Source organism: Tamandua tetradactyla, chromosome 19 (genome assembly GCF_023851605.1).
Source record: "Tamandua tetradactyla isolate mTamTet1 chromosome 19, mTamTet1.pri, whole genome shotgun sequence".
NCBI lineage: Eukaryota > Metazoa > Chordata > Mammalia > Pilosa > Myrmecophagidae > Tamandua > Tamandua tetradactyla.
Genome location: NC_135345.1, coordinates 3,336,310 through 3,364,180, shown reverse-complemented (window position 1 = coordinate 3,364,180; position 27,871 = coordinate 3,336,310). Strand labels below are relative to the sequence as shown.

The following is a 27,871-nucleotide window of genomic DNA, read 5'->3' as shown; positions in this document are numbered from 1 at the left end:
GAGTTTCCTGGCGGCCTCCTGGCCTGCGGTTGGGGCTCAGGGGTCCATAGGAGGATGTCCTCGAGGTGATACTTTCTTACCCCAGACTTCTGCCCTGGGCTGGCATGGTGGCCCCAGGCCCCCTGCCCCCTAGCCGGGCCCTGTGGCCGCTCCTAGCCTCGCCCTCTGTTCCGGGTCCTGCTGCATTTCAGCCTCTGGCTGCCCATGTGGCGTCGCCCAACTCCGTCCCCGTGAGCCCCTTAGTGATGGGGAGGCCTGTCCGAGAGGAGGGAGCCGCCCCTCAGGTGCAGCCAGTGGGCACGGGTTTAGTTTCTGGGGCGCAGAGCTGCCAGCCAGCACTGACACCCCCAACCATCAACAGCCCCTAAGCAAACGCCCCCCTCAAGGACGGCCCCTGGGCCTGACAGGTCCACCCGGCTCGGGGTGCACTGGGGTCCTGGGCCCGTGTGTGCCCGTCCTCAGCCGGGGCCAAGGACAAGGCCGGTGCTCCCTGTCACCCCTCCAGACGCTCTCTGTGCCCCTCTCTGTCCTTGGGAAGCCCCTGCTGTACCCCTGACCTTCCCACCCTGTCCCCCACGCCGTGTCCTCGCCCCCCCGTAGTGTCCCCTCCGCCGTGTCCCCACCCCCTGCCGTGTCCCCGCCCCCTGCCGTGTCCCCACCCCCTGCCGTGTCCCCGCCCCCTGCCGCGTCCCCGCACTGTGCACCTGGCTCCTCCTCGGCGCTCAGCCCGCACCCTCCAGCCTCCACCATGTCTCTAGACCCCCAGGAGGGAATCACGAGGCCGGCCCCGCGCAGTCACCACGCCCCCTGCCGCCCGCCGGGAAACCAAGGGGCGTGCACAGGTGTCATCCTTTATTAGTGTCGCCGCCGAGGAGGCGGAGCTGGGAAGGGGGCGGCCGTGCCCCTCGGGGCATCCCGCCCGGCCCTGCGGTGACCCGGGCTCGCAGGCGGCGGTGCGGAGGCGCCGCGGTCAATGTCCGCCCAGGGGGGCCACGCCAGGCTGCGGGCTCTGAGGTCCTCGCTGTGGGGTGACGGGGAGAGGCCGCGAGCCCGGCCGCGTGTCCGAGGCGGGGCTTTAATGCCGGAGACACAGGCCCCGCGGAAGGGCTGTCCCGGGCGCTGCCAGCCTCGTCCCCGTCTCCCCGGGGCATCCCCGGCCGGGTGGCGGAGCCCACAGGCGGAGCGGAGCGCCACCGCCCGCCTAGGCGCTGGGCTTGGCGACGAGCCTCTCGAGCAGGCACATCATGCGCTCCTGCAGCTGCAGACTCTGCACCTGCAGCAGGTTCTGCTGGTCCAGCACGCGGCGCACCTCGCGGCATGTCTCCTCCACGGCGCGGCCCAGCCGCCGCTGCTCCTCCAGCATGGCCTCCAGCAGCCGCAGCTTCTTCTTCTGCAGGTGGCCGCTCGGCACCTTGCGCTTCTTCACCCGCCGCCCCTCCGACCTGCAACGGCACGGTGGTGTGAGGCCGGGACAGCCCGACATCAGGGCAGGAGGGGCTGGGGCCGGTAGGTCCAGGGTCACTGGAGGGGGCGTGGGTAGCGAGGCCACCGGCCCCGGCCAATTCTCGGGGCCCTCCCACTGGACAAATGGGGAAACTGAGGCTCTGGGGAGGTCCGTCCCGAGCTCAGCCATAGGCCAGGGCTCCAGGCCACATGCAGAACCGGGAGAGCAGCGGGCCCTCACTCCCAGACCACGGGGGGCAGGACAGTCCACACCCTGCAGGCTGACGGGCCCCAGAGGCACGGGGACTTGAGCACAGGCAGCCCCAGAGACACCCTGTGCACAAGAGCCCCCAGCCCGGTGAGCTGGGCAGGGAGAGGCCCACACCCCAGCGGGGTCCTTCCTGTCCCCCAAGGATCCGGGAGTGCTGGGGAGCAGCTGGGTGGCCTTGTTCCCATAGGAAGCCAGCCTTGGGCTGAGGGGGAAACTAGGCCCAGCCAGCCCCCAGGCCTTGGGCGGGGGGCACTTGTTGTGCACGCTTTTACTGGGGGGGGGGGGGGCAGATCCTGTACTAGCTGGCCCCCAGCTGCAAGCTGCGGGGCAGTGGAAACTGCCTGGGGAACAGAGACCCGAGGGCTGGCCCCAGGACCTGCCGGTTCCCGGCCCCAGGCCCTGAGCTTCTGAGCAGAGCAGGCAACCCGAGCCTGGGGAACAGGACAGCAGAGCTCTGGGCCCCACAGCCCACCTGATGCAGCCACCGGGACCCCAGGAACCAAGCTCAAGCTCCGGGCACAAGGGCCCTAACCCCAGGCCCCCCACTCCTTCAGCCTCACTGCCAGCAAGGACATTTCTGGCTAGGGTCTCTGCTGAGGAATCCCTCTGGGGAAGGGGGTGCTGGACTCATCACAAAGCGGCCCCCAGCATTGGGGCCATCAGGTGGCGTTGAAGGGACCTCCCTCAGATGTGCCGCCCTCACCCCACCTCCCATCTAGAAACCAAGGCACAGATGGCCTGTGCAAAGTGGTCAGAGTCAGGGCCAGGACTCAAATCCTCATTATTCCTGTTCTCATTGCCAGCTGGCCAACTCCTATTCACCCTTGGAAGCCCACCCCAAATGTCCTTTCCTGGGAAGCACCTTCTCTGGGTCCCTGCTGCCATACCACAGTGGCTGTCTCCATGTGCCCAGGGCAGGCCTGGGACAAAGTGTGCAACGAATGGTGGTGGTGGGGCCTGGGAGGACGCTTAACCCAACACCCCCTCCCCAGGGCTGGGAGAGCCAGCTGATCCCCTCAGGGGCAGGGAGTCAGGGCAGCCAGGCTGGAAGCTGGGGTAGGGCAGGCCAGGGAGGGCCCAGGGCCCCGGCTGTGCCCTGCGCTGTGCAGGGCCTGTCTGCTCCTCTCCTTGTGACGTCCCCAGCAGCCCCGAAGAAGATGCTGGTTTATCCCCGTGTCTCAGGGGAGGGGACTGAGGCCCAGAGAGGTCACGCCCTTTCCGCACAGCTGAGGGTGATGGAGCCGGAGACGGGCCCCTCTGTTGGCACTAAAGCCCACCAGCCGGGATGGAGGGGCGCCCACCGCGGGCCTGGCAGGACGGGGAGTGGCACACTCTACCTGAATGCAAGGGACAGGAGGCTGGAGGAGGTGTCCGAGCGGTCGTCCTCGCCGCGGCCTTCGCAGGAGAACTGGTTATACGGTAAGTACAGAGGGGCGGACTTAGCGGACGGCGACAGGGACGCCTCAGTCTGGGACGCGGAGGTCGCCGGCTGCTGGCTGTCCGGCAGTTTCCCGTCACAGGCCTCGGGGGCCTTGCCCAGAATCCTATCAATGGCTACGTAATAGGGCCATTCGGGCGGGGCAGACTCGCTATCTGTCATGCATTTTAATTTCCTGAAACGAGAGACACAAGAGCCAAGGGTGAGAACAGAGCTGTCGGGCCACAGCCTGGGCCGCCCTGGCACTGCCGCCGCCCTCCGCCGCGAGCTGAGAAGGAAGTCGAGCTTCGGGTCTACGCGGCCACCTGGGTGCTAGCACCCAAGGCGGGCTCCCTGCCAGGCCCAGGCTGGAGGTCTCGGACGGTGGGGCTCTTGGGCACTGCTTTGCCTCTTTGCTTATCTGCTTTTTAAACTCTCTGCAATGAACACACTCTGCTTTTCTAATGGGTTAAACAGTGATAAAATAGTGTAATAAAATATATAACATAATGCAAATATAATAAAAATATTGTCATCAAGTAAGTGTGCTTTCCAAAGAGGACCCCTCAGGGGAGAGAAAGCATGGGCTTTAGCGTCCAGCAGGTCTGAGTCTGTATCTCGTCTCCACCACCTTGCTGTGTGACCTTGGGCAATTTCATGAACCTCTCTGAGCCTCAGTTTTCACATTAGTAGAAGGGCGATAATCAAAGTTAGCCCCTCCCATGGCTGTAGGGAGAATTTCACACGAGGACGCCCAGGCCTGACCCCTTCCCCCTACTGCCTGGCGGCCCCCAACCCCCACACAGCCAGGCCCAGCCCCTCGGGACAAGCAGGCCCTGCCCTTGAGCCTGACCCTGGTGGGGGCTCGGACCCCAGCCTCGGCCTGCACCTCCCCCATATTCCTGCACGAAGCTCCCCGCCCACTCTGGGGAGGCCCTCGAGGTACAGAGTGGTTTGAGGCCAGGGATCCTGGGGGTCCCTGTCAGTGTGCAGACCCTCATCTCGCCCAGCAAAGAGGTGCAGCCAGACAGCAAGGAGAGGCTGCTGCTAGGGTGCCAGCAGGGCCCGGCCACCAGGCAGTGTGACTGCAGCTGTCCAAGTTGCACCAGGGACAGGCCCCTCAGGAGAGGGCATGTGGAGTGCTCCATGCTCCCCACCGCAAGTGGCACATGGGGTGAGGGCACCCCAAGACACCAGGGCTTGGAGAGGCAAGGTGGCTGGTCCCTGTACCCCTGGGACCACTCTGCTGGCCTGGCCTGTGCCCCTGGGTCCAGTGGGCACGGAAGCAGCCAGGGCGGGGGCTGCCTTGCAGCCCTGCAGCACCTCCGCCCCCACGCCAGCCAGGCCAGCCCTGGAGATGGGGAGGCCTGTGCCCTGGCCCGGAGCCAAATTCTATTTTTAAAAAAATTTTTATTAATAAAATAAGTCAACATATAACGCAAACATCCTTAACATATGAACATTCCATACTTGGTGTGCAATCAATGGCTCACAATATTATCACCATGATCATTTCTCAGAACATTTACACCACTCAAGAAAAAGAAACAAAAAGAAAAAAAAATACTCATACATTCCATATACCTTACCCCTCACTCTCATTGACCACTAGCATTTCCCTCTACCCAATTTATTTTAACATTTGTTCCCCCATTATATATTTATTTTTAATCCATATGTTTTACTTATTTGTCCATACTGTAATACAAGGAGCATCAGACACAAGGTTTTCACAATCACACAGTCACACTGTGAAAGTTGTATCATTATACAATCATCTTCAAGAAACATGGCTACTGGAACACAGCTCTACATTTTCAGGCAGTTCCCTCCAGCCACTCTAATACACCTTAAACTAAAAGATGATATCTATTTAATGCATAAGAAAAACCTCCAGGATAACCTCTCGACTCTGTTTGGAATCTCTCAGCCATTGACACTTTATTTTGTCTCATTTCTCTCCTTGCCTTTTCAGTTGGAGAAGGTTTTCTCAATCCCTTGATGCTGAGTCCCAGCTCATTCTAGGATTTCTGTCCCACACTGCCAGGAGGGTCCACACCCCTGGGAGTCATGTCCCACGTAGACAGGGGGAGGGCAGTGAGTTTGCTTGCCGTGTTGGCTGAGAGAGAGAGGCCACATCTGAGCAACAAAAGAGGTTCTCTGGGGGTGACTCTTAGGCCTGATTTTAGGTAGGCTTAGCCTATCCTTTGTGGGGTTAAGTTTCATATGAACAAACCCCAAGATTGAAGGTTTGGCCTATTGATTTGGTTGTCCGCACTGCTTGCGAGAATATCATGCCTTCTCCATAGCGGGAAGTTGAATTTTCCCTCTTTCTCACCATTCCCCCAAGGGGACTGCAAGTACTTTTTTATTCACTGTTGAAATCACTCTGGGATTTATTGGAACCATCACTCTGGACAAAGCAACAAAATCTCAGGCCCTAGTCAAGGTGCCATGTACTTATGGTGTTCAGTTAAACTGCCCATATATGTTATATTTGGAAATGCACTAGTCAAGATACAAATTTTGTGTGAAATAAACATTTTTTTGCTTTAGACTCCCATATAAGTCAAAGTTTTAAAATATGAATGACCATCTATTTTCAACACGCTGCAGCTCTGACATTCCTTTGTTCTTCCTCATGCAAAAACTTTCTTTAAATTGTACATTTAATTGCTATCCTTGTACGCTCTAGGCATCTGGAGCCAACTTCTTGCAAAACCTGAAGAAAAGCCTGTGCAGGCGACAGAAGAACGAGCCTGCCCGTCTGAGCATCTGCTCGCTAAGTGCCTTGCAGCTGCTCCGGGCCTCGGTTTCCCTGCTGGTGAACGAGGGCCCAGCACCATGCCGGCCTGACCGCAGGGCGGTGGAGACACCCCAGAGGCCCCAGGCCCCTCAGCGGCAGCCCGCTTGCCGGAATGGAAGCGAGACCACTCCTCCGGGACCCGAGAAGGGCTTGGGGGAGAACTGCCGCCCTCTGAGCCCTGGCCACCCAAGGGCTCCTGCAGCCCTTCCCCACGGGTGCCCGGAGGGTTCCAGGCCCCTCCCAGTCCGACTCAGGTGGCAGCTGTGAGTGCCCTTGGGCACTGCATCTGTCCTGCCATCAGCTCTGGGTGGCCGGCCCCGGGCCACGGGGAGATGGGGTGTCAGGACAGGCCCCACTTAGGCCTGGGGGTACCCCTTGGGAGTCAGGCCATGTTGAGTTGAAGCACACAAAGGCAGGAGCTCAGGGCCTCTGGCACCTCATGTCCCAGACAAGGGGCTAGCAGCCCCCCTCGGGCCTCGGCCTCCCCGCCTGTCCAGGACTGAGCCTGGGGGCACAGGGGGGGCACCCTGGGCTGGCGGCCCATCTCCAGGCTGGGGCAGGAGCTTGGGTTGGGGTGGGACAGCAGGCAACAGGGTGCAGCCTGCGTGGTGGGCGACTCAGTCCAAGTTCCTGGGCCCTGCCCAGCAGGAAACTGGGCCTCAGTTTCCCCACCTCCACACAGGGTTCCTGCACTGCTGGGGCCCTGCCGTAGGTGGCTGAAGTGGCAGGGCCTGAGGGCCAGCACTTCCCGGGCAGCACAGCCTTCCTGAGACTAGAAGCCTCCGGCACCTGGGCCTGCCGCCCCCACTCTGCCCGCAGGCCCTGCTCTCCTGAGGGGGCCACTGCCACGTGGGCACATGGTGGCGGCTGAGCTGGCCTGAGGGCCCACAGTGGCCCTTGCAGCAGAGTGACCTCATGGGGGCCCCCTTGTGGGGGCTCTTTTCATAGGCGGTCCTACTATGGCACACACACCACTGGTGCACAAATCCCTGGCACATGCCCCGATGGCACACACTGTCCTGGCTCACACCCCTATAGCTCACACCCCTGTGGCTCATGCCCCCGTGGCACACACCCCATGGTTCACACTCTCCTGGCTCACACACCCAGGCACACAACCCCATGGTACCCGTCCCCCAACAACTTGTCCTGACACACACTGTCCTGGTGCACACCCCATGGCTCGAGGTGCTGGCACACCCCCCCGTGGTTCACACCCCCGTGGCACACACCCCCGTGGCTCATGCACTGTGATTCACACTCTCCTGGTACTAACCCTGTGGCACACCCCCCGTGGCATACACACCTCGTGGCTCACACCCTGTGGTTCACACTCTCCTGGCTCACTCCCTGTGGCTTGCACCCCATGGCCCACCTGCCCTGTGGCACACCCATCCTGCACACCCATCCTGGCACAGCTGCCCTAGCACACCCGTCCTGCACACCTGTCCTGGCTCGCGGCCCGCGCCGGCCGCAGCGCCCACCTGTACTGGAAGGTCATGTTGGTGATCTTGATCTTGATCTCCTCGCCCAGCCGCCGCTCGCCGGTCATCTGGAAGAGCTTGCCGGCCATCTTCTCGTACACCTTGGCGTTGCGCTTGGTCTGCTTGAGCTCGTCGAAGAACTCCTCCCAGACGAGCAGGAGGCCGCGCATCTCGGCGTCGGTCCAGTTGCGGGCCCGCCGGTGCTTCTCCGCCTGCGGGGACACCAGGTGGCCGGGCCCCTCGGCCGCAGCCATGGTGGCGCCTGCGGGGTTAAAGGGGCTCACCCAGGGGCGCCGCGGCCCCGGCCCCCGCGGCCCCGCTCACCATGGGCGCCGCGGCTCGAAGGCAGCTCCGCGCAAGATGGGGCCTACGTCTGACAGGCAGGAATTTAGTTAAAAGCTTTTAAACGGGAAACGTCATTTTGATGTCACGTTTCCATAGCAACAGAGCAACTGCATAAGCTACAACAACAGAAACCTTTTAACTGGAAGCGCAGGAACCAGGCGGCTCTGACGGGTCACCCGGGCCGCAGGGAGCACGGCCCTGACCCCGCACTGGGCCTGGACAAGAGGCCATAACCGGGGGGCCGGGTTCCAGGATGGGGTTCTGGGCACAGCCCCCATCTGAACCCCACATCAGCCCCCCCAGGCCTGAGGCCCGCAGAGCCTGAGACGGGAACTGGGGTGGGACAAACCATGCAGAAAGGGGGGATGGGAGGCCCAGGGAGACCGGGGGAGGGTAAATGGATGGAGGAGGACAGACAGACGGGAGGACAGGTGGGGAGACCGAGGGGGTGGGGTGGTAGGCAGAGACAGAGGGAGGGGTGGCGGGGCGGCCCCAGGCCCCGCGGTAACACACGCACAGGGTCCCCAGTGCACACGCACGCCCAGATGGTCACACACGACCTCCCCAGCCAGCATGGCACATTTAATCACAACTCCAGGCACATCAGCCTCCAGGCGGGGCGGGGGCAGGGCTCTGGCCCCCTGAGCAGACCCCTGGCCCGGCCCCTGGTTTGGGCCTGTTTCCCGCTTGGTAGATGGACAGATGCCAGCAGGGGCAGGCGAGGAACCAGGCACAGTCCCTGAGCCCAGGGAGTAACTGGGAGCAGGTGGCAAAGGGAGATGTGTGCACCCCGGGCAGCCCCACTGCAGCCCCACGTCTGCGCCCAGAGCCACCGCCACCCCCTGCCTGGGAACTACTCTGCAGGGGATCGAGAGGTCGCCAGGCAGTGTTCTCCTGCATCCTCAGTGGCCTGAGCCTAGGGTTTCTTAAAGTCATGCTGAATAAAGTCTAGACAATGACCTTAGACTTTGCCCTTGGTCTTACCAGCAGGCTCCTAGTCATTCTTCGAAGCCCAGTCCCAGCATCACCACCTCTCTGATCCTCCTCCTACTTCACATTGGTACCTGCCCCTTCCCCTCTGGCCACCTGGACCCACCTTGAACCAGTTGATTTCACGTGATCCTCTCCCTACCTCTGAGAATGCGTGCTCTGTCCTGAGACCTCCCATGGCCCTGGAGGGGTGAATGCCCCTGCTGCCCCCATTCGACAAGCGAGAATGAGAGGCCCTGGGAGGCATGGACATCCAGGGAAGGGGCCATAGGGTCGCTGGGGTACCTGGGGCACCTTGGTCACCTCCCTCTCTTCTCTGCACTGCCACAAACAAGCTCACATGGGAGGCTCCCTGCAAAGGACACTCCTTCCTGCTGCCTCACCTGCCATCCTGGGCACGGGCCAGGCACATGGGAGATGGGCACACACGGCCACACATAGGCACACACGGCCACACATAGGCCACGGGGCCACACACAGCACATAGGCACACGGGCACACTTGGGTATACACGGGGCATTCTTGGGCACACACAGGAATGCTCAGGCACACATGGGGCAAATGGGCACACACAGCTACACATAGGCACACCCGGCCACACACAGCACACAGGCACATAGAGGCACACTCAGGCACACATGAGGCATACTCAGGCACATGGCACACTGGCACACACAGGGCAAAGTCAGACACAAGGGGCACACACAGGCACACATGGGCACACACACAGGCACACTCAGGCACACACGGGGCATCCTCGGGCACATGCAGGCACACGCAAGTCAGACTCGGGCACACCGGCACTCACTTGGGTGCACACAGGCACACACAAATACTTGGGCCCATTCAGGGCACACATGGGGCACACACGGGCACACATGGGCACACTTGGCATACAGGTGTACATATGGGCACAAAGGGGCACACCTGGCATACACAAGCACAATGGGCACACACAGGCTTGGCACACATGGGACACACATGGGTACCACATGGCATACATGTGCATGGATGGGCACACATGGCACACGTAGGTACACATGGGTGCACATGGGCACACACCTGGGCCCGAACGATCCCCCGCCACCACCCGTCTGCTCACACTGGGCGGGTGCTTGTGTCAGGAATCACTGGAGGGCTCACCTCCCTTTCCGGCTCCTCAGGCAGTGTCCCCAGTGCTGACCCTGCCCTGCCTGTGTCCTGGGACTCAGCTGGGTGTCTTCTCCCACCTGCAACCTCCGGGGACAGAGGCTGGGCTGCCTCGCTGTCCCCAGCTCCTGGGGATGGCCTGGGGCCTTGAAAGGAAGAGGCAGTCACAGCAGGGGAGAGGGTGGGGAGGGGGCGCGACTTGAACCTGGCTCTGCTGACTGGGTGTGGCCACTGCCAGTCTCAGTTTCCTTACCTCTGCAGTGGGACAGCAGCATCTTCTGGGGGGCTGGAAGTCATCCAGCTAGGGCTGATGGGCAGAAGGTACAAGGGGAGAGGACCCCCGAGGGGCCTGCGAGTCCGTGAGGAGTTACTGGGCTCCTCCCCACCTCCCGCCCCCGAGAATCCTCCCCTGAGCTTTTGGAGAGCACAGTGCCGGGTGCGGCGTCAGGAAAGCTGCCACCCCAAGGTGCCCGGGACTGGTGCTCGCCGGTCAGTAGCAGAGTCCCGGCCAGCAGGTTGCTGTTCTGGCCTAGCCCACCCTCCGGGCGGCCCTTCTGAGCAGGCAGGACCAGAGGCCTTGTCTTCTTAGGCTCCAGGGGGCAGCAGGAGGGGAAGGGTCTGGGGGTCCCCCGGGGCAGAGCCGTCGGCTGAGCCTCGAAGGGCCAGGCGGGAGCGGCCAGGCTGAGGGCCAGGGAGAGGCTCCTCACCTTGGCCCGTCCGCAGGTGTGTGGGCGTTAGGGGCTGGGGCTTGGGGCAGCACCTGGGGGAGAAGGGGCGTCAGGGGCCTGGTGGGACCTCGCTCGGTCTCCCCACTGAGGAACGAGGCTGAGCGGCTACCCTGCCTGGCCTGGGGCTGCCTATGGGGGCCGGCGCTGGCCACTGCGCCTGGAGTAAGGAGAGGCAAGCGAGGCCGTGGGCTGGGTGGGGGCCAGGCGCAGGGCGAGGGAGAGGCCCAGATCGAGGGGTGCCATGGCCAGCAGGGGCCTGGGAGGGGTAGGGTGCACGACGCTGTGGCCGGGTTCAGAGGGGACGCACAGGCGGTCAGGAAGGAGAAGCGGCTCTCACGTGCGCCCAGCTTGCCGCCCTGCCCCGCTTACGCAGACAGCCCGGGCGCCTCACGTGCACGCCACGGCCCCAGCCCGATGGCCCTGCGGGGCACCCACTCCCCAGACCTCCCGGCCAGCCCCCTACCCACCCGCAGGGGCTGGAGGGAGGCCAGTGCCACCTGGTCCTCCCAGCAGCTGCACATCATGCCCACGGTGCTCAGGTACTGGGAGCCCAGTGCCCCATGGGGGGACACGGCTGGGGGGGCAGGGAGGGCCCGTGGTGGGTGTCCAGGTGGCTTGTTGGAGGGTCCTGGGGAGAAGGAGCCAGTCAGGGCCCTTGAGACAGAGGAGCCCCTGGACACTGCAGCGGTACAGACTCTGCACAACTGCCCCCCTCGCGGACCCAGTGCTGGGACTGAGATGGGGATTCAGGGTGTAGACTGTGGGGCCCACAGTGGAGCAAAACCCAATGCTGGGGACCCTGAGGGGTGAGCTCTGCAGGTGTGGCAACATCAAGGGACCCCCATTAGATTCACCACAGGAGCCCCCAGAGCACCCCCACAGCATCCTCAGGGAGCACCTCACAGCATTTTCAGGGAGAAACCCCATAGCATACTTAGGGAGAACCCACAACGTCCTCAGGGAGCACCCCTACAGCACCCTCAGGGAGCACCCAATGACATCTTCAGGAAGAACGCCACGGTATCCTCAGGGAGAACCCACAACGTCCTCAGGGAGCACCCAACGGCATCTTCAGGAAGAACCCCAAGGCATCCTCAGGGAGAACCCACAACGTCCTCAGGGAGCACCCCACAACGTCCTCAGGGAGCACCCCACAGCATCTTCAAGAAGAACCCCCACAGCATATTCAGGTGGAACCCCACAGTATCTTCAGGAAGAACCCCCATAGCATACTTAGGGAGAACCCACAACGTCCTCAGGGAGCACCCCTACAGCACCCTCAGGGAGCATCTCAGTGTCCTCAGTGAGCTTGTGATGGCTAGGTTCAGGTGTCAACCTGGCCAGGTGATGATGCCCAGTTGTCTGGTCAAGCAAACACTGGTCTGATTGTTACTGTGAGGACATTTTATGGATGTAAATCATCAGTCAGTTGATTACATCAATGGCTGATTATGTCTGCAACCAACTGAGGAGAGTGTCTTCAGCAATGAGAGATGTCTCATCCAATCAGTCAAAAGCTTTAAAAGGGCTTTTAAAGGAGACGTGATGAGTTCAGCAGTCAGAAAGGAGAATTTCCACCTCAGCCAGCAGCCTCTCCTGGGGAATCACTGAAACCCTCGGGATATCCTGCTTCTAAACTGTTCTACAGAATTTGGACTTGTGCATCCCCACAGATGTGTGAGACAATTTTATAAAATCTCATACTATTTATAGGTATCTCTTGTCAGTTCTGCTTCCTTGGGGAGCCTTGACTAACACAGCTTTAATACCAGGAGTGGGGTATTAACATCAAACAGTTTCATTTTACCCAGTTGACACCTATGCCGTATTTCCCTGTGGGTAGTAGACTTCCTCCATAGTAAATATACTAGTCCAACTCTGACTTTTTGTTCTTTACTCAGTTATTTGGAAACTATAATTTCATTTCTAAACTTAGTCCTATCCCTTTAAAATCATCAATCTAATATATGATTGAACCCAGACTTTGGCTCTAGCACTTCGATATAGGGTAGGGCTTGGCCTCTTCTTTGACACATCTCCTCCTCTATGCTAGCATCATCTGGATTCATTGCCTATTTGCTTGATTCTTTCCTCCAATTTGCCTCTGGGTGAGGGACTTACCCAACCACTGATGGTCCTGTGGTCACAGTTCTTGACTGAGACCCACATGTGGACATCATGCCTTGTTGCTACAGTAGCTACTTGTGGACAAATGTCAATGGCAAATAGAGATAATTGGAGCCTTTGGCAGGACACTACAGGAGAATCACAATGTAGACACTTAGGATTTTGGAGCAAAGCTCTGCCATCTTTTGCAGATAACTACTTTCCTTTTGAGAAACAGCTTTTGGCTAGCTACTGGGCCTTAGTAGAGACACTTAACCATGGGTCACCAATTACCATGTGACCTGAGTTGCCCACCAGGAGCTCGGTGTTGTCTGACCCATCAAGCCATAAAATTGGGTGTGCATAGCAGCACTTCATCATAAAATGGAGGTGGTATATACAAGTGGTATATAGGGCTCAAGTGGGTCCTGAAGGCACAAGTTACATAAGCAAGTGGCCCAAATGCCCAGAGACCTCACGCCTGCCACATTACCTTCTCTTTCCCAACCCAGAGCTATTGCCTACCTCTTGCAAGTAGTTAACTGAGGAAGGGAAACTTTGGCCTGGTCGATGTGGTTTTGCATGATATGCAGGTACCACCTGAAAGTGGACAGCTGCAGCACTGCAGCCCCTTTCTGGGATGCCCCTAAAGGACAGTGGTGAGGGGAAATCCTCCCAGTGGGTGGGACTTCAAGAAATACAGCTGGTTGTTCATTTTTCTTGGAAGAACAACTGGCCTGAGGTGCATTTGTATACTGACTCATGAGCTGTGGGTAATGGTTTGGCTGGATGGTCAGGGACTTGGAAAGAACATGATTGGAAAGTTGTTGTGGACAAAGAACATGAAGATATTTGTGTCCCATGTGAAGGCTCACTGGAGGGTGACTTCAGCAGAGGAGGATTTTAATAATCAAGTGGATAGGATGTCTCATTCTGTGACAGCAGTCAGCCTCTTTCCCCAGCCACTTCTGCCATTGCACAATGGGCTCAGGAACAAAGTGGGAATGGTGGGAGGAATGGAGGTTAGGCATGGGCTCAGCAACATGGACTTCCACTCACCAAGGCTGACCTGGCTATGGCCACTGGTGAGTGCCCAATCTGCCAGCAGCAGGGACCCACACTCAATCCTCAATATGGCACCATCCCCTGAGGTGATCAGCCTGCTGCCTGGTGGCAGGTTGATTACATTGGACCACTTCTATCATGGAAGGGGAAAGATTTCTTCTAACTGGTATAGACATATACTCTGGATATGGGTTTGCATTCCCTGCAGGCAATGCTTCTGCCAAAACCACCATCCATGAACTTACCGAATGCTTTAGCCAACATCATGGTTTTCCACGCAGCATTGCTTCTGATCAAGGAACACATTTCACAGCAAATGAAGAATGGGAATGGACACATGCTCATGGAATTCTCTGGTCTCACCATGTTCCCAATCATCCAGAGGTAGCTGGATTGATAGAATGGTGGAATGGTATCTGAAGACCCAATTATGGTGCCAACTAGGTGACGATACCTTGCAGGCTTGAGGTAATGTTCTCCAGGAGGCTGTGTATGCTTTGAGTCAGCGTCCATTGAATGATGCTGTTTCTCCCATAGCCAGGATTCATGGGTCCAGGAATCAAGGGGTGGAAATGGGAGTGGTACCACTCACTATCACCACTAGTGATCCACTAGAAAAAAATTTGCTTCCTGTTCCTGTAACCCTAAGCTCCATTCATCTACAGGTCTTAGTTAGAAAAGGAGGAGTGCTTCCATCAGGAGACAAAACAATAATTCCATTAAACTGGAAGCTAAGGCCAGTTTGGGCTTCTCATGCCTCTGAATCAACAACCAAGAAAGAGGATTATTGGACTGGTTGGGGTGACTGACCCTGACTATCGGGGGAAATAGGACTGCAACGACACAATGGAGGTAAAGAAGAGTTTTCCTAGAATACAGGAGATTCCCTAGGGCATCTCTTGGTGCTACGTCTAGTGATTAAAGTCCATGGAAAACTGCAACAACCCAATCCAGGCAGGACTATCAGAAACTTCAGGAATGAAGGTTTGGGTCACCCCATCAGGCAAAGAGCCTCAGTCAGCTGAGGTGCTTACTGAGGATAAAGGGAACATGGAATGGGTAGTGGAAGAAGGTAGTGGTAAATATGAACTACAACCACGTGACCTGCTATAGAAATGAGGACTGTAATGGTATGAAAATTTCTTGTTTTGTCATATGTTCTTATATGTATATAAAACAAATATCTTTGTTTTCTTCTCTATCTTATTCCCTTATTATATGACATGAATTGTATTACTTCATGTCATCACAATATAAGTTAAAATATATCACGTTTCAGAGTGAATATTACCCAAGGATTTGCACCATATTCAAAAGAGATTTAGTGTGTTCCTTGTTGTACGCAGGACAGACAGGTATGGTTAAGCAAAAATATGTCTGTTATTGTTTTTTATTTAGAGGTTAAGCATGGTTTAAGGTGATGTGTGTAGCTGCCAAGTTGAAAAGGGGTGGACTGTGGTGGTTAGATTTTGGTGTCAACGTGGCCAGGTAATGGTGCCCAATTGTCAGGTCAAGCAAGTACTGGCTTGATTGTTACTGTGAGGACATTTTGTGGATTTAAATCATCAGTAAATTGATTACATCTATGGCTACTTACATCTAAAATCAACTAAGGAGAGTGTCTTCAGCAATGAGATGTTCCATCTAATCCGTTGAAGGTTTTAAAAGAAGTGATGATTTCAGCAGTCAGAAGGGAGAATTTCCACCTTGACTTCAGCCAGCCTGCCTCTCCTGGGGACTTCACCGAAACCCTTCATCAGTGTCTTACTTCCAGCCTGTGTTACAGAATATGGACTTGTGCATCCCACAGTTGCATGAGACAATTTTATAAAATCTCATAACATCTACAGATGTCTCCTGTCAGTTCGGTTTCCTTACAGAATCCTAACAAAGAGCAGCCCACAGCATCCTCAGGGAGCATCCCAAAGTGACAGTGCCCTCAAGTGCCTCACAGGGAGCACTCCAGTGTCCTCAGGGAGATCCCCACAATGTCCTGATGGAGCACCCCAGTGTCCTCATTGAGCAGTCACCCCTCATCCTAACCTGACTCTCTGACAACCCCAGGGACTCCAGGTTCTTCGTGTGGGGAGTACCGGCTGCTTCTGAGGCTTGGGGTGGCTTTACCAGCTGTTAGATGTAGGAAGGTCCCCCCAAGCCTACTCCCTAAGGAGCCGGTCTGAGTCCTCTTATCACCCTCACACCTGCCATCCCACATGAACTCACCTTATCCTGCCTCCCCCTCAACCAACCACTATATTTGACATACACTATTGTTTTAACTTGCTAGCTGCTGGGATGCAATAAACCAGAGACAAACTGGCTTTTAATAAAAAGGGGATTTATTTTGTTAGTTCTTCAGAGGAAAGGCAGCTAACTTTCCACTGAGGTTCTTTCTTACATGGGAAGGCACAGGATGGTCTCTGCTGGGCTTCTCTCTAGGCCTCTGGGTTCCAACAGCTTCCCCAGGGTGATTTCCTTCTGCATCTCCAAAGGCCTGGGTTGAGTTGCTTGTGCTGAGATGAGGTATGTTGAGCTGCTTTGGCTGTGGTACATTGAGCTCTCTCATTTAAGCACCAGCCAATTAAATCAAACATCATTCATTGCAGCAGGCACCCTCTTAGCCAGCTGCAGGTGTAATCAGCAACAGATGAGGTTCATATGCCACTGGCTTATGTCCACAGCAACAGAACTAGGTACCTTCACCTGACCAAGCTGACAACTGAATCTAACTTCCACATGTCCACCCCTTGTCAACTTGACAACTACATGCATCACCTTAAACAATATTAAAGTGCAAAGAATTCTCTTCTAGCTGTGGACCTATGAATCTCAAAACAAGTTATCTAATGCCAATATGTAAAGTAGGGACAGTCACAGGATCCATAGGGAAAAATTGGAAGGAAAACCTCCAGGGCAAACACCATTGGATTTCAAAGTCTGAAAGTCATTTATCCTTCAGCTTTAGAAAGTGGCAGTCCCACCCTTTCCAAGGGCCTATGTAGTGGCCCGCCTCTTTTGAAATCAACCTCAGGAGACACTGAGGAGACCACTTTTTTCGCGGCTCCACTCTCTCCAGGCACTGGGGCCACACCTGGGCTCTCTGCCATTTCTGGGCACACACTCAACTCCTCCATCTGGTGGCAGCCAGGCTTTCCCCAGTCCCCAAGGAGCATGCTGTACCTTTTCTAAGGCCTGAGGCGGCACAACTCTTCCACTGAAATGAGGTGGAAGACTCATCCTCTCCATGTATATGGGTGGTTCCTCTCTCCTGGCTGAGGTTTCTTGGCTTCAGACCTGAGCTTCCATGGTTCTCACTCTGCAAACTCCAATTTGTCCCTTGTGTGTCCCCCTTTGTCCAGACTGGCAGTAGCTCCGTTTACACCAACATTCTCTTCAAGCACTCCAGGACTTCTCCATCATTCTATTCTCAGTTTCTCCAAAATCTTCCCCTTATCCATCAAAAAAACTGATCCAACATGTCTGATGTTTGCAAACTGCTGCAGCACCCCACTTCTCCAGTACCAAGTCTGTTAGTTTGCTAGCTGCCAGAATGCAATACACCAGAGATGGATTGGCTTTTAATAAAAGGGGATTTACTCCATTAGTTCTTCAGAGGAAAGGCAGCTAACTTTCAACTGAGGTTCTTTCTTAGGTGGGAAGGCACAGGGTGATCTCTGCTGGCCTTTTCTCCAGGCCTCTGCGTTCCAACAACTTCCCCCGGGGTGATTTCTTTCTGCATCTCCAAAGGCCTGGGCTGAGCTGCGAGTGCTGAGATGAGGAATGCTGAGCTGCTTGGGCTGTGCTACGCTGAGTCTCTCATTTAAGCACCAGCCAATTAAATCAAACATCATTCATTGCAGCAGGCACGCCTCCTAGCCGACTGCAGATGTAATCAGCAACAGATGAGGTTCATATGCCATTGGCTCATGTCCACAGCAATAGAACTAGGCACCTTCACCTAGCCAAGTTGACACCTGAACCTGACTACCACAACTATACTCCACAATAAGCTATATCAAAATAGTTTTTGGAAAAAGCTGACCAAAGGCAGAAAGTCCCTCAAAGGGATTGTGTGTGAGTGGCTGGGGAAGGAAAGCAGGCTCTAACTTGCATGACCTCCCAGCACCTTTGGAGGCAGGTCGGTGATGGGCCACCTGCATCGTGGAAGAACAGGGCTCTGGAGACAGGAGCTCCTCTGCGGCTGCCCCTTGCTGAGACTGGGGCGGCAAGGTGGGCAGGGGCACGTGCTTCTGACCAGCCACTCTTAAGGGCTGCTTCTCGAATTCTCCCCTGGGTCTGGGCCCTCTTCTTTCTGGAAAATCACTTTGGTTTTTGTGTGCCAGCAGTTTGGCCATCTGCACTGGAACCAGAGAGAAAGGGGTGCTCACAGCAGGTTGAGGGGGCTGGTCTAGTGACCCGAGTTCAGAGCACTCTACGGGTGAGGCCACTGGGCAGGCCTGGAACCGAGGGACCACAATGGGAAGTGCGTGGCCTGCCACTATCACACATTACAGCAGATGAAGGGACTCAAATGGCCCCTGCTCCTGCCTCCCAGCAGTGTCTCTAATGACCTCTGTGCCCTTCTTGGGCAGGTGAGAGCATGGTGGTGGTGGTGGTGATGGGGAACATGGGGTCCAGAGCCTGCGGCCCCCCAGGACGGGCACATACCCACTCTAGCCCTCAGCCAGCAGCTTTTCCAGCGCGTGGCTCTGGGGCTGCTCCTGGCTGGCCTGCTGAAGGAACAGGTGGATGACTCCTCCCAAAGCACATGCAGTCCATGAGCACCGGGACATTGCCTGTCCCGGCTCTCGAGGAGGAGCAATGCCACAGTGCAGGCAAAGCCCCTCGTGGAGTTGGGCAGACTCCACTCAAAGGTGCCGTTTCAGATGGAAAGGATTTCACAGCTAAACCAGAGAGGGCTGGACGCCCAGGGCCAAGCAGGCCAGGCAAATACCTAGGAAGGAAGGCCTTGCTTTTCCAGAGGTCAGAAATGTGCAGCCTGGCCAGAAGCATGGACAGCAGTGGCCAAGGAGGCAGAAGGGGTAGCCAGGCCACAAGGGGGGCTTCTAAAGGCAGCCCTATTCCCTGCCCAGCCCTCACCAAGCCCCCAGTGCTCTGGGCCAAATATGGGAACAGAAATCAAGTGCCAAAATCATGAGGCCTCTATAATTGGGTCACAATGTCACTTCAGCATTACAGCTTTCCCAAGCCACGTCTGTGGGGCAGAAAGACCACCCATGCTGTGGCTTGTGAGCCTTCTAAAAAAAACACACAACTAGGCCAGGGCCAGGAGCGTGTCCCAGCCGCAGCTTATGGACCTGGGGCCTCCCTGCTCAGCGGCCATCTGCAGGACGCTGAGGCGCCAGTCCTGATCCCCCAGGCTCCTCATGGGGGTAACCGCTGGCTTCCGCCCTGCCCCAGGAACAGGCCTGGAAGACAGCATCCTCAACACGGCCTCATCACAGCACAGTCTAAGTGAGCAAAGCACGCCATGCACAGCAACAATTTATGGTTCAGTTTTAATTTGGATGTACAATGTTTGCAGTTTAAAAAATGTAAATATACATCTCGTTTTTCAGTCCTTTCCCTCCCTCTTCTTGCAGGCCTCTGAAGCAGACAGTCCAGTGTGGCCAGAGCTCCAGGTCTGGCCCATCACAGCCCGGCCAGATCCCAGGGGTGTGGCAGCGGCAGCCTGAGGTCCAGCTCCCAAGGCCAGTCTGCCCCCAGCACGAAATGTGAGCAATTACAAGGCGCCACAGGCAGAGCCATCACTGCACCCACACCCCCACCCCCATTTTCAAAGGGTGCTGCAGCATGGCCGTTCAGGGACAGGCGTTCTCAGAGCAGCAAGGGAAGACTGCAGATTGCACTGTAGCATGGCAGTGCAGAGGCAGAGTGGCCTGGCCTTTCAAAGCCGCTGCCAGCTGTCCCAAGGATTCCCGAGTGAGCTACTGTTCATGTGGAGTGACATCTTGCAGCTGTGCCAGGAACAGGACAGCCTCTTCCTGTAGGAACCTCCCAGGCTCTGTGCAGAGGCTTGGCTGCTCCCTCCTGTTGCCCCTGCTCCCCACCCCAGGAAACAGGACGATCCAGGGAGTGATGCCTGCCTCCAGCTTTGGTTTTGAGGCAACCCTCAGAGTGAGAGGCCACAAGCCAAAGTGAAGAAACCTACTAGGAAGTTTGCTTACAGGTGTCAGGGGGAAGTTAAGTCCATCCCCTATGAACAAAAGAAAAAGAGCCAGAACCAAAACCCACTCCAATCCCTTCATTGGATAAAGTTTCACACGAGTTGGTCACAAGCTGAATTATTGCTGTATTTAAAGTTCTCCCCCAGAACTCTGGCCCAGGCAGGGCTCATTCATGCTTCATGAGAAGGAGCGACCCAGAGGTCTCCAGGGTCCCCAAATGACACCCACTGAGGAGGGTGTGTGGTCCCGAATGGCACCCATTGAGGGGGTGGTTTGCTGTGTGGTCGTTGGGGTGGGGGGGGCAGGGCAGAGTGTCTTTTGGGCACAGTGCAAGTGCTTTAACACCCTCTCTGATGCTACATCTTGGGTGTCTGGGGTAGCTTTTACTTCATCCTTTCACCCTTAAAACATAGGTTTGCTGGCAAAACAAAGAGAGCAATAGTAAAGGGCACTTGGCGTTGGAGACCGCCAGCTCTGGCACACTCAGCCAGAGCCCATCGCGGAAGAGGGAGGCACATTTTTGAAGAGGAGACATGCTTCAGTGCATTGCAAACAAGCCTACCCTGGTTTCATTAAAGTCTTTCCTGATATCACCAGCAGGAAAACAAAAATAAAAAAGTCTACAATCATTGACACCTTGAACAAAATCTGGATTGATGGCTGCTCATGTTATTTTCTGCCAAGGGATTTTTATGAGCAATGGCCCTCCTTCTGCCGAGTCTTGCTGTCTTGTGTCTTGGTTACACAGCAGGCTCCATGGCAGGTGAAAGAGAAGTCCCCTTCTCCAGATGAGCTGTTGGGTGCGTCTTAAAGGCCCTGAACACTTGTGATACACATAGGCTTCTCTGTGTATATGGGTAAGTGCTTGATTTCATAAACTCATGTACATTTCTGCTCACACAGACAGGTCTTCAGATGGGCACCTCTTGCCAGAGCTGGGTTCCAAGAACCCCTGTTAACAACCAAATTGTTTTAGATCATGTAATAAATAAAACCAAGTCAACCAAACTCCAAATTGTGCCTGGTTACACTAATTCTAAAGGGGAATGATTCAAGTTTTATACTTACAGTGTGTCACTTCTTACAAATGTAAACAGCTAACCAGAGTCGCAGGTGGCCTGTGACGCTTCTATCTCGGAGCTGTTACTGTCTCAGGAGGAAGAGGGAGCTAACAAGTTTCAGGGACCTCCTGTTGCCAACTAACATTTCTAGTTGGCTTTCTATGGAAAAAAGCTGGGATGAGACGTGGAAGCCCAGAACAAATCAGAGAGAAAAGTTACTTCCTTACTTCTTGTTTAGGATTCAATAGTATATTTTAATGTCCTACTGAAGAATCGGATCCACTCCTATTGTTCATGCCGACGCAGCCGGGGCTGGTGAACTGCCAGGAGCCCAAGGAAAGGCTCTCAGAGCAGGGCAGCAGGCCACCCTGCCTGCCCACTGGCCAGCCTCAAACAGCTTCAGGAAAGGGATGAAGGAAGGGGCTGCTCTTGGGGCTGGCTCTGGGGTTCTCACAAGCAGACGTTGTGGGATTCAGCATGGGCGTCACCAGGAGAAAAAGGTCACTCCTGCACACCTAGTAGAAGCCAATGAACTTGAAGTACCAAAAAAATTTCTTGTTTTCATTTTCTGGAAAATAGCTTTGAAATAATCTCCCTTACCACATTAAATACCCACATGTCAACTGCCTTTGAGCCCACGAGCAAACGGAGCAAACAGCACAATAGAACCAAACCACCAAGGCCTGACTTGGTGAGCAGGACGGCAGACCCTGCCTAACAGTCACACAGCAACTGGAGACCCCTTCTCAAAGTCCTGACACACACTCAGTCAAGGTCAGGCCTACTTTCAAGGATTCACTGCCACTTCTAATGATCCGGCAACTTGGGGATGGAAACCAAAAGCTGGTTCAAGGCCTGAGGTGGAAGCAACTGTGGGATCTTGCCCTGCCCCTCACTGGTTCACTGTGCTCAGATCTACATTCTCTGTACTAAAGAGAGCCCTGCCATGTGATCTAGGTTGGAAAGGGGGGCAGAAGAAGAAGAGATGCTGTGGTCTGCCTCTAATGGCTGTCCAGACACCACCTTTGTTCTTAACCAAAAGGAGCAACATTCAAATGTGGCCCAGTCACCCCCTTGGGGCACTGGCTTGGGCACAGCCCTCAGCCCAGCCTTCTGACTGGCCAGAGGCAGAGGGTGGGGGACTGCAGGGGCAGGATCTATTGATGGCTGGGCAGGGGGCCATCACTCCCTGGTGAATGAATGCCTTTAGAGTGCTTGGGGACCAAGGAAGAGGGTGCTGGGAGGGGCTGAGAGGTTCCTATGTATGGACAAATTTACCCGACACTCCTTTCCCACAAAGTGGAGGGGTATAATAGAGAGTTCCTGAATGCAGACAATTCTATAGATTCTGATTAAATGTAAACACATAAAAAAGCAACAGATGATATGATGAGTGCATTTGGAGGACCGCGGGACAACCGCCAGGCAGAGGGCAAGTTCCTAGGGGGAGGAGCAAGGACAGCCAGTGGCGTGCGGCACAGGCTTTACGACTGTACATAGTTTACATGGTATAGAAAGAATTCAGTTAAAATTAATCTCTTTACTGATGTAATTAAATTTTAAATCCTGAGAAGAAACAAGAGATAGGGAAGTAGGGGCTGGGTATCTAGAGCTCGCACTGTCCCCCGGGCCTGCACCCTACTAGCACACGCAAGTCTAGAGGCAGGGACAGCCACCCAGATCCTGGGAGTGGGGGCTGTGACCCCCACTTCCCTGCATCAACTCAAAGCTTGATGCCATCAAGCTCTACCTGCAAGACAGTGGAGGGGCTGGCAGCCAACCTGTAAGAGTGGAAATAGGAGCAGCCATGCCGGGTGCCAATGTGGCCTGGCCCAGGCCGGCCTCGAGGAGAAAGGTGGACACTGGCCCCGGCCTCTGGTGCTCACTGCAGGCTCAGTGCGCAGCTGCCTTGCTCTCTGTGAGGATGCAGGGCCGACAGAGCAGCATGACATGCACCTGTGTGGTTCCTGCTGCCACACGGCAGAAGCCACAGCCACTGTCTGGCTACCCCCTGTGGTGGTGGTGAGGGAAAGCCTGCCCCAATGCACCAGCTGCCTGGCCGAGGCCCCCAGCCCGGGCAGGCGCAGGCCCCCTGCTCCTCCTCATGGCCTCAGTCCTGCAGGCACTCAGCACGTGGTGCCCTTGTGGACACTGTGCAGACAGGCCAGCAGTCGGCGGTAGGGGCTCCCAGGCACCGCGACCACCTCAAACACAGACTGGAACGCCCTGCGGTCCAGCTCCTCCTCTATCTGGTGTCTGTAAAAGTCTGCGGCAACGAGGCAGAAAAGATTCACGTCCACAGGTTCCAGCTTGCCCATCCTGCTGATGACGTGTGGGAGACTAGCAGAGGAGTTAAGGGAGGAGCACAGCAGCAAGGAGACCACAGTCCTCCCCGGGAGACCCTCTCCTGACACAGATCAACCTCCTCTAGCTTCGGCGGGCTCTGGGGGCCTACCAGTGTAGCAGGAAGTGACACACCCAGGAGCCCTCTAAGAGCAACTGTGGCTGCCTCCCACCTGCTCTCCTGCCACCTGAGTCCCAGATGGCCACCAGCCAGATACCAGCACCCTCCTGGCTCGGACGCCTGGGCTCGGCCCAGCTCAGCAGAGGAGGGCTTGGGCAGGGCTGGCTTAGAGTGGCGCTGCTCACCAGGAATCACCTGGCCCGGCCCCCCCAGCAGCACTGCCGCTGGTGCTTCAGCTCCTGCTGGGGCAGAGGCGGAAGAGTCTCGCTGGCCTCCTCGAGCGCCCCAGCCCTGCTGGGTGAGGTGTCCTATCAGCACTGGGACAGCCGCATGGCTTTAAGACTCTGTGGTCTGTCTTGGGAAAAGGCTGCCAAAAGGGGAACTTTTGGCAAAGACAGTACTTTGGGGGTGGGAACTGGATCTTTACTTAAGACTTTTACCAGAGAGGATGGTACGGGCACAATGACAAAGAATAATGAAAAGCAGCATCAGTGAGAAAACCCTGGTATGGTGAGCATGCACTGTGCAGGGAAGGTGCCTGCAAAGACTGAGCCTGACTGACCTCTGTCCTACTGACCCTCCACACCGCCCTTTCTGCTGCCTAGTGGGATCTGCCCAGTTCTGGGGGGGACACTTACATTCAGCCTGCTGACACTCTAGCCCCAAGCCCCTATTTCTCTGGATATGCCTCCTCGGAAAATGGCTGAACATGTCACTTTTGTTTCCTTACAAATGTCTTATTCCCCTGGGGCTGAGGTAAATATCACCTTGACACCTGTGGGTTCAAACAAAAACTACATGCTGAGAACAGAATACGCGAGGATGGGATGTCAGTGAGTGGAGCTGCCAGAGGTCCACCCCCAGCCTGGACTGGGGACAGCCTGGCGCAGAAGGACGCAGAGAAGGATACGTGGCAGAGACCCACGGGCTGGTGGACGCACTGACGAAGAAGCAGGAGAGGCTCCACACGGCCATGGCCACTGGGGCCCTCTGCGTGAAGTTGGAGAGCGACAGCATCACCCAGTCCCGCACCATGGATGACTGGCCTGTGCTGTGCAGGGTCTGGAAGACCTGGAAGAGAGCGAGGGGAAGGAGCATGCTGGGGTCCTGGGGGCTGTCCTGGGGTGCAACAGCCTCGACATACCAGTGTAGGGGTGAGGGTCGCCACTTGCATTTAAAGAGGAGGAAATCTACTAAGGGAACGACACTCATATGGTGAAAAAGAAGAGAGTTCCCCAGCCCTGGCCGCTGGCCCCCTCTCACCTTGAACACCACAGAGGCCATGAACTGGGGGTACGGCTGCTGGTTGGATAGGAACTCTCCGATGACCTTGTTCATGACATCCTGAGGCGGGAAGAAGTCATCTAAAAACTGGGGGAGGATCCGGGCCACCACTCTGGCTTCACAGGGAAACCCTTTCCTGATCCTGCAGGAGGAGAAACCAGTCAGAGCTTCTCCTCCCTCAGGAAAGCTTGTTTCGGAAATGGGGCAGAAGGCTGAGGGCTGGGGCTCGGCTCAGCTGGCCAGGAACTAGGGCTTGGAAGTGCCCTTGACCTGACGAGGGCTTTCTGAGTAGCGTACTTCTCGAGTATGGATTTTCCCCCTTGACTAGTTACTTTGCAGATGACTGCCCAGCAGCTTGGGTCCCTCTACTCCAAGGTGGTATTCTAGGAACTAAAAAGGGTGTTTTAGACCAGGGAAAGTAATAATTTGGGGTATAGATGAGGTTTAAAAATTCATAACCAAAAACCGTCCTTTTACATTTTGCTATTTTCCATGTCAAAAAGCACCATGAAACTTCCAACCTCGTGTCCTAGTGCCTTACAGCATACAGTTGGCTAGGAGTCTTTCTCCCTACATAACCTGACCCCATGTGCAGTTTTGCTGCCTGTGTCCTAGGCAGACCACACCATCAGCCTCTAGAACAGGCCCTCTGAGAAGTTCAAACACAGCCATGTCTGCTGCTGCGTCAATGTAAACAAAAACTGTGCATAATCAACCAGCACTAGTGCTGATCTTGAAGCCAGGCCCAGGCCTGCCCGCATATGTCAGCTGTCACCCCTTGGCCGGACACCCCACAACTCAAAGTGATCTTCTGTCAGGTGAAGACAATCCAACAAAGCATGCCTCGTGGTGTTTCAAGAATCAAAGTGAGTGTGGGCACTGTACTAAGTCGAAGTCCCAGCTGCCCTGCATCCCATCATCCCTCGGCTGCTAGGGCATGAGCCCACATAGGTGTGAGCCCACGCAGACATGCAGCTCTACACCACAGTTCTGGCCCAAGTACTCGGCCCACAGGTGGTGCCCACTAGACATGGCAGCATGAGATGCCAAGGGTAAATGTGCATTTCAAAGTTTAACATGGACCCAACTGGTGTATGCCTGGCTGTCTGGAATACCTCACCTGGCCAGAGTGCACAGAGAAGTCCTGCTGAATGCATTCATGTAAAAACCAACATTCCTGTGACTGAGCTGAAGACACAGGCTGAGCAATGCAGAAACCTGCTTCACATAGCCTGGATGCAGAGGACTGAGAGCAGACACCAAGGCCTGCTCGCAAGAGAAAGCCTGATGAAGTGTCTAACTTATTTCTCAGAGCTAGTAAACTAAGCCAATTGTGAACAAAAAGGCTTCATTTGGAGAGTCTACGAAATACACCACAGATCCCAGGGGTTCTCAAAAATACTTTTTCACTGTTTAAACTCTTATTGTGACCCACTGAAGTTGTCTGTAGTACTGCCCAAGGTTCTGCCTGCTTCTTCCTGTGGCCCTTGACAGTATAAGCCTGCGCTGACCCCGGGTGCTGGTGTCATCTTGGTTCTCTGTCATGAAAGGCAGAAACGCTTACTGGCATCTTTCTGACTAACGAGGACGCCACACCTAGCCCCCAGAAACCTCCATGCTTCTCGTGAATATACCCTGCCCTGACCCTGCTATACAGCTCGAGCCTGTCCCTCTGACCACCATGAGAGGTGTAAGTCCAGGGGACACCTTGGAGCCATGAAATGTCCAGCTGCAGATGCTGGTCAAAGGCCACATGCAGGGTGGGTCTGGGGGAACACTGTGTGGAGACACAGCTGTGCTAACAATAGAAGCAGATGCATACCAACACAGTGCTTTTGGTCAAGTTTATGGACAGCTAGGCACAAAGAGAGGTAGTTTTCGTTTCTTACCTATCGAAAAGGACAGATACCCGTTCCATAGCGACAATAACTGACTCGCTGTCTGGAGCTGCAGGATTTGGGTCTGATGTTCTACCTGGACTGATTTTCTCCTTTCCTGAAACAAAATTGTTCGGCACTGAGGTTACCACAGTTGTAAACCATTTACGCAGTGTAGTCGGTGTGCTGTATAACAGAGCCCACTAAATACCAAGTTTATCTGAAATCAAGTGGCACAAAATCCTGCCTAGCTCGGCACCAAGACCCAACTCCCTGCTGGCTTGGCCATGCTGTGCAGTGGTGAGCATTCACAGGCCTTACCTCCACCTGGGCTCTGGGGGTTCCTGAGGCAGTCAACTCCCTACTCTGGGCTTGAGGAGCTCCCAGGTGAAGGGATAGGGCTGGACTGGATCAACACTAAGGAGCCAAAGCTGGAGGGGATGGTGGTTCCCTGTTGGGTGGAGGAGCACACACAAAGGGCCCGGCTACATTTCCCTGTCCTGCCTGGTATGGGTGGAGCCAGGGAGGTTCCAGCCCTTGCTGCCCACACACCTGTGTACATGCAGGTGAGCATCAGGCCCAGGGCCGCCATGGCTCGGTGTGGGCTCTGCACATTCACTCTGTCGACGCTCAGCTTGACCAGGGACTCTGCGTCCAGTCGGGAGAGCTGCTCTGAGAGGAGGAGGCGTTCCAGGCCCCGCAGGACACAGTGGTACGTGACCGCCGGGGTAGACTCTTCACTTCCAGAAAGCATCACCCCACACATCTGACCGAGAGAAAAGCTTTCTGAGGGCAAATAACCATTTCCTGCTCTCATATTTTCCATGCCTCTTTCCCCCACTACAACAGCTTACCCAAGGTGCACCAAGCAAACAGCCCCATGATGGCCCAAGTCAGCTCACCTGGATTATTGATGCGGAAAACTCTGACCCTACATCCAGAGGGTAGTTCTCGATTAAGTAGAAGGCAGTGGCACACATCACTAGGACGTGCTGTTGGCTATGGATGTTCACACAGCTGGAAACATGAGACAAGAAAATTTGGCCAGCCATAGCAAGCCCGTTTCCAGGCTGTATGCTGGGAGAACACACCTCTGGAAGTGGATTTGAATGCAACTGTCCCTCTGGCCGTGGACACTGGTCTGCATACTGAGCAGGGAGCCTTGCAGAGCTCCCAGACACCTTGCCTGTGTG

At 55.8% G+C, this 27,871-nt stretch overlaps 2 protein-coding genes across 6 annotated transcripts in view; both read right to left on the bottom strand.

Annotated features, from left to right (window-relative positions):
- Window positions 1–1,201: 1,201 nt before the first annotated feature.
- MSANTD1 (Myb/SANT DNA binding domain containing 1) lies at window positions 1,202–7,687 on the bottom strand. The gene is made up of 3 exons (XM_077137106.1): window positions 7,422–7,687; window positions 3,052–3,327; window positions 1,202–1,442 (listed from the first exon to the last, which is right to left on the bottom strand). The coding sequence occupies exons 1-3, from the start codon at window positions 7,673–7,675 to the stop codon at window positions 1,202–1,204; spliced, it is 771 nt and encodes a 256-aa protein (XP_076993221.1). The 5' UTR covers window positions 7,676–7,687.
- An 11,618-nt stretch (window positions 7,688–19,305) lies between these two features.
- The window catches only part of HTT (huntingtin), a 237,460-nt gene continuing 228,894 nt past the window's right edge, over window positions 19,306–27,871 (bottom strand). For all 5 annotated transcript variants that reach the window (XM_077136283.1, XM_077136284.1, XM_077136285.1 and 2 more), the window contains 6 exons: window positions 27,581–27,695; window positions 27,231–27,444; window positions 26,691–26,796; window positions 24,781–24,943; window positions 24,428–24,588; window positions 19,306–23,393 (listed from right to left, as the gene is read on the bottom strand). In XM_077136283.1, the coding sequence (XP_076992398.1) occupies window positions 23,180–23,393; window positions 24,428–24,588; window positions 24,781–24,943; window positions 26,691–26,796; window positions 27,231–27,444; window positions 27,581–27,695 (973 nt within the window). In that variant the 3' untranslated portion in view covers window positions 19,306–23,179. The remainder of the gene's footprint in view (window positions 23,394–24,427; window positions 24,589–24,780; window positions 24,944–26,690; window positions 26,797–27,230; window positions 27,445–27,580; window positions 27,696–27,871) is intronic.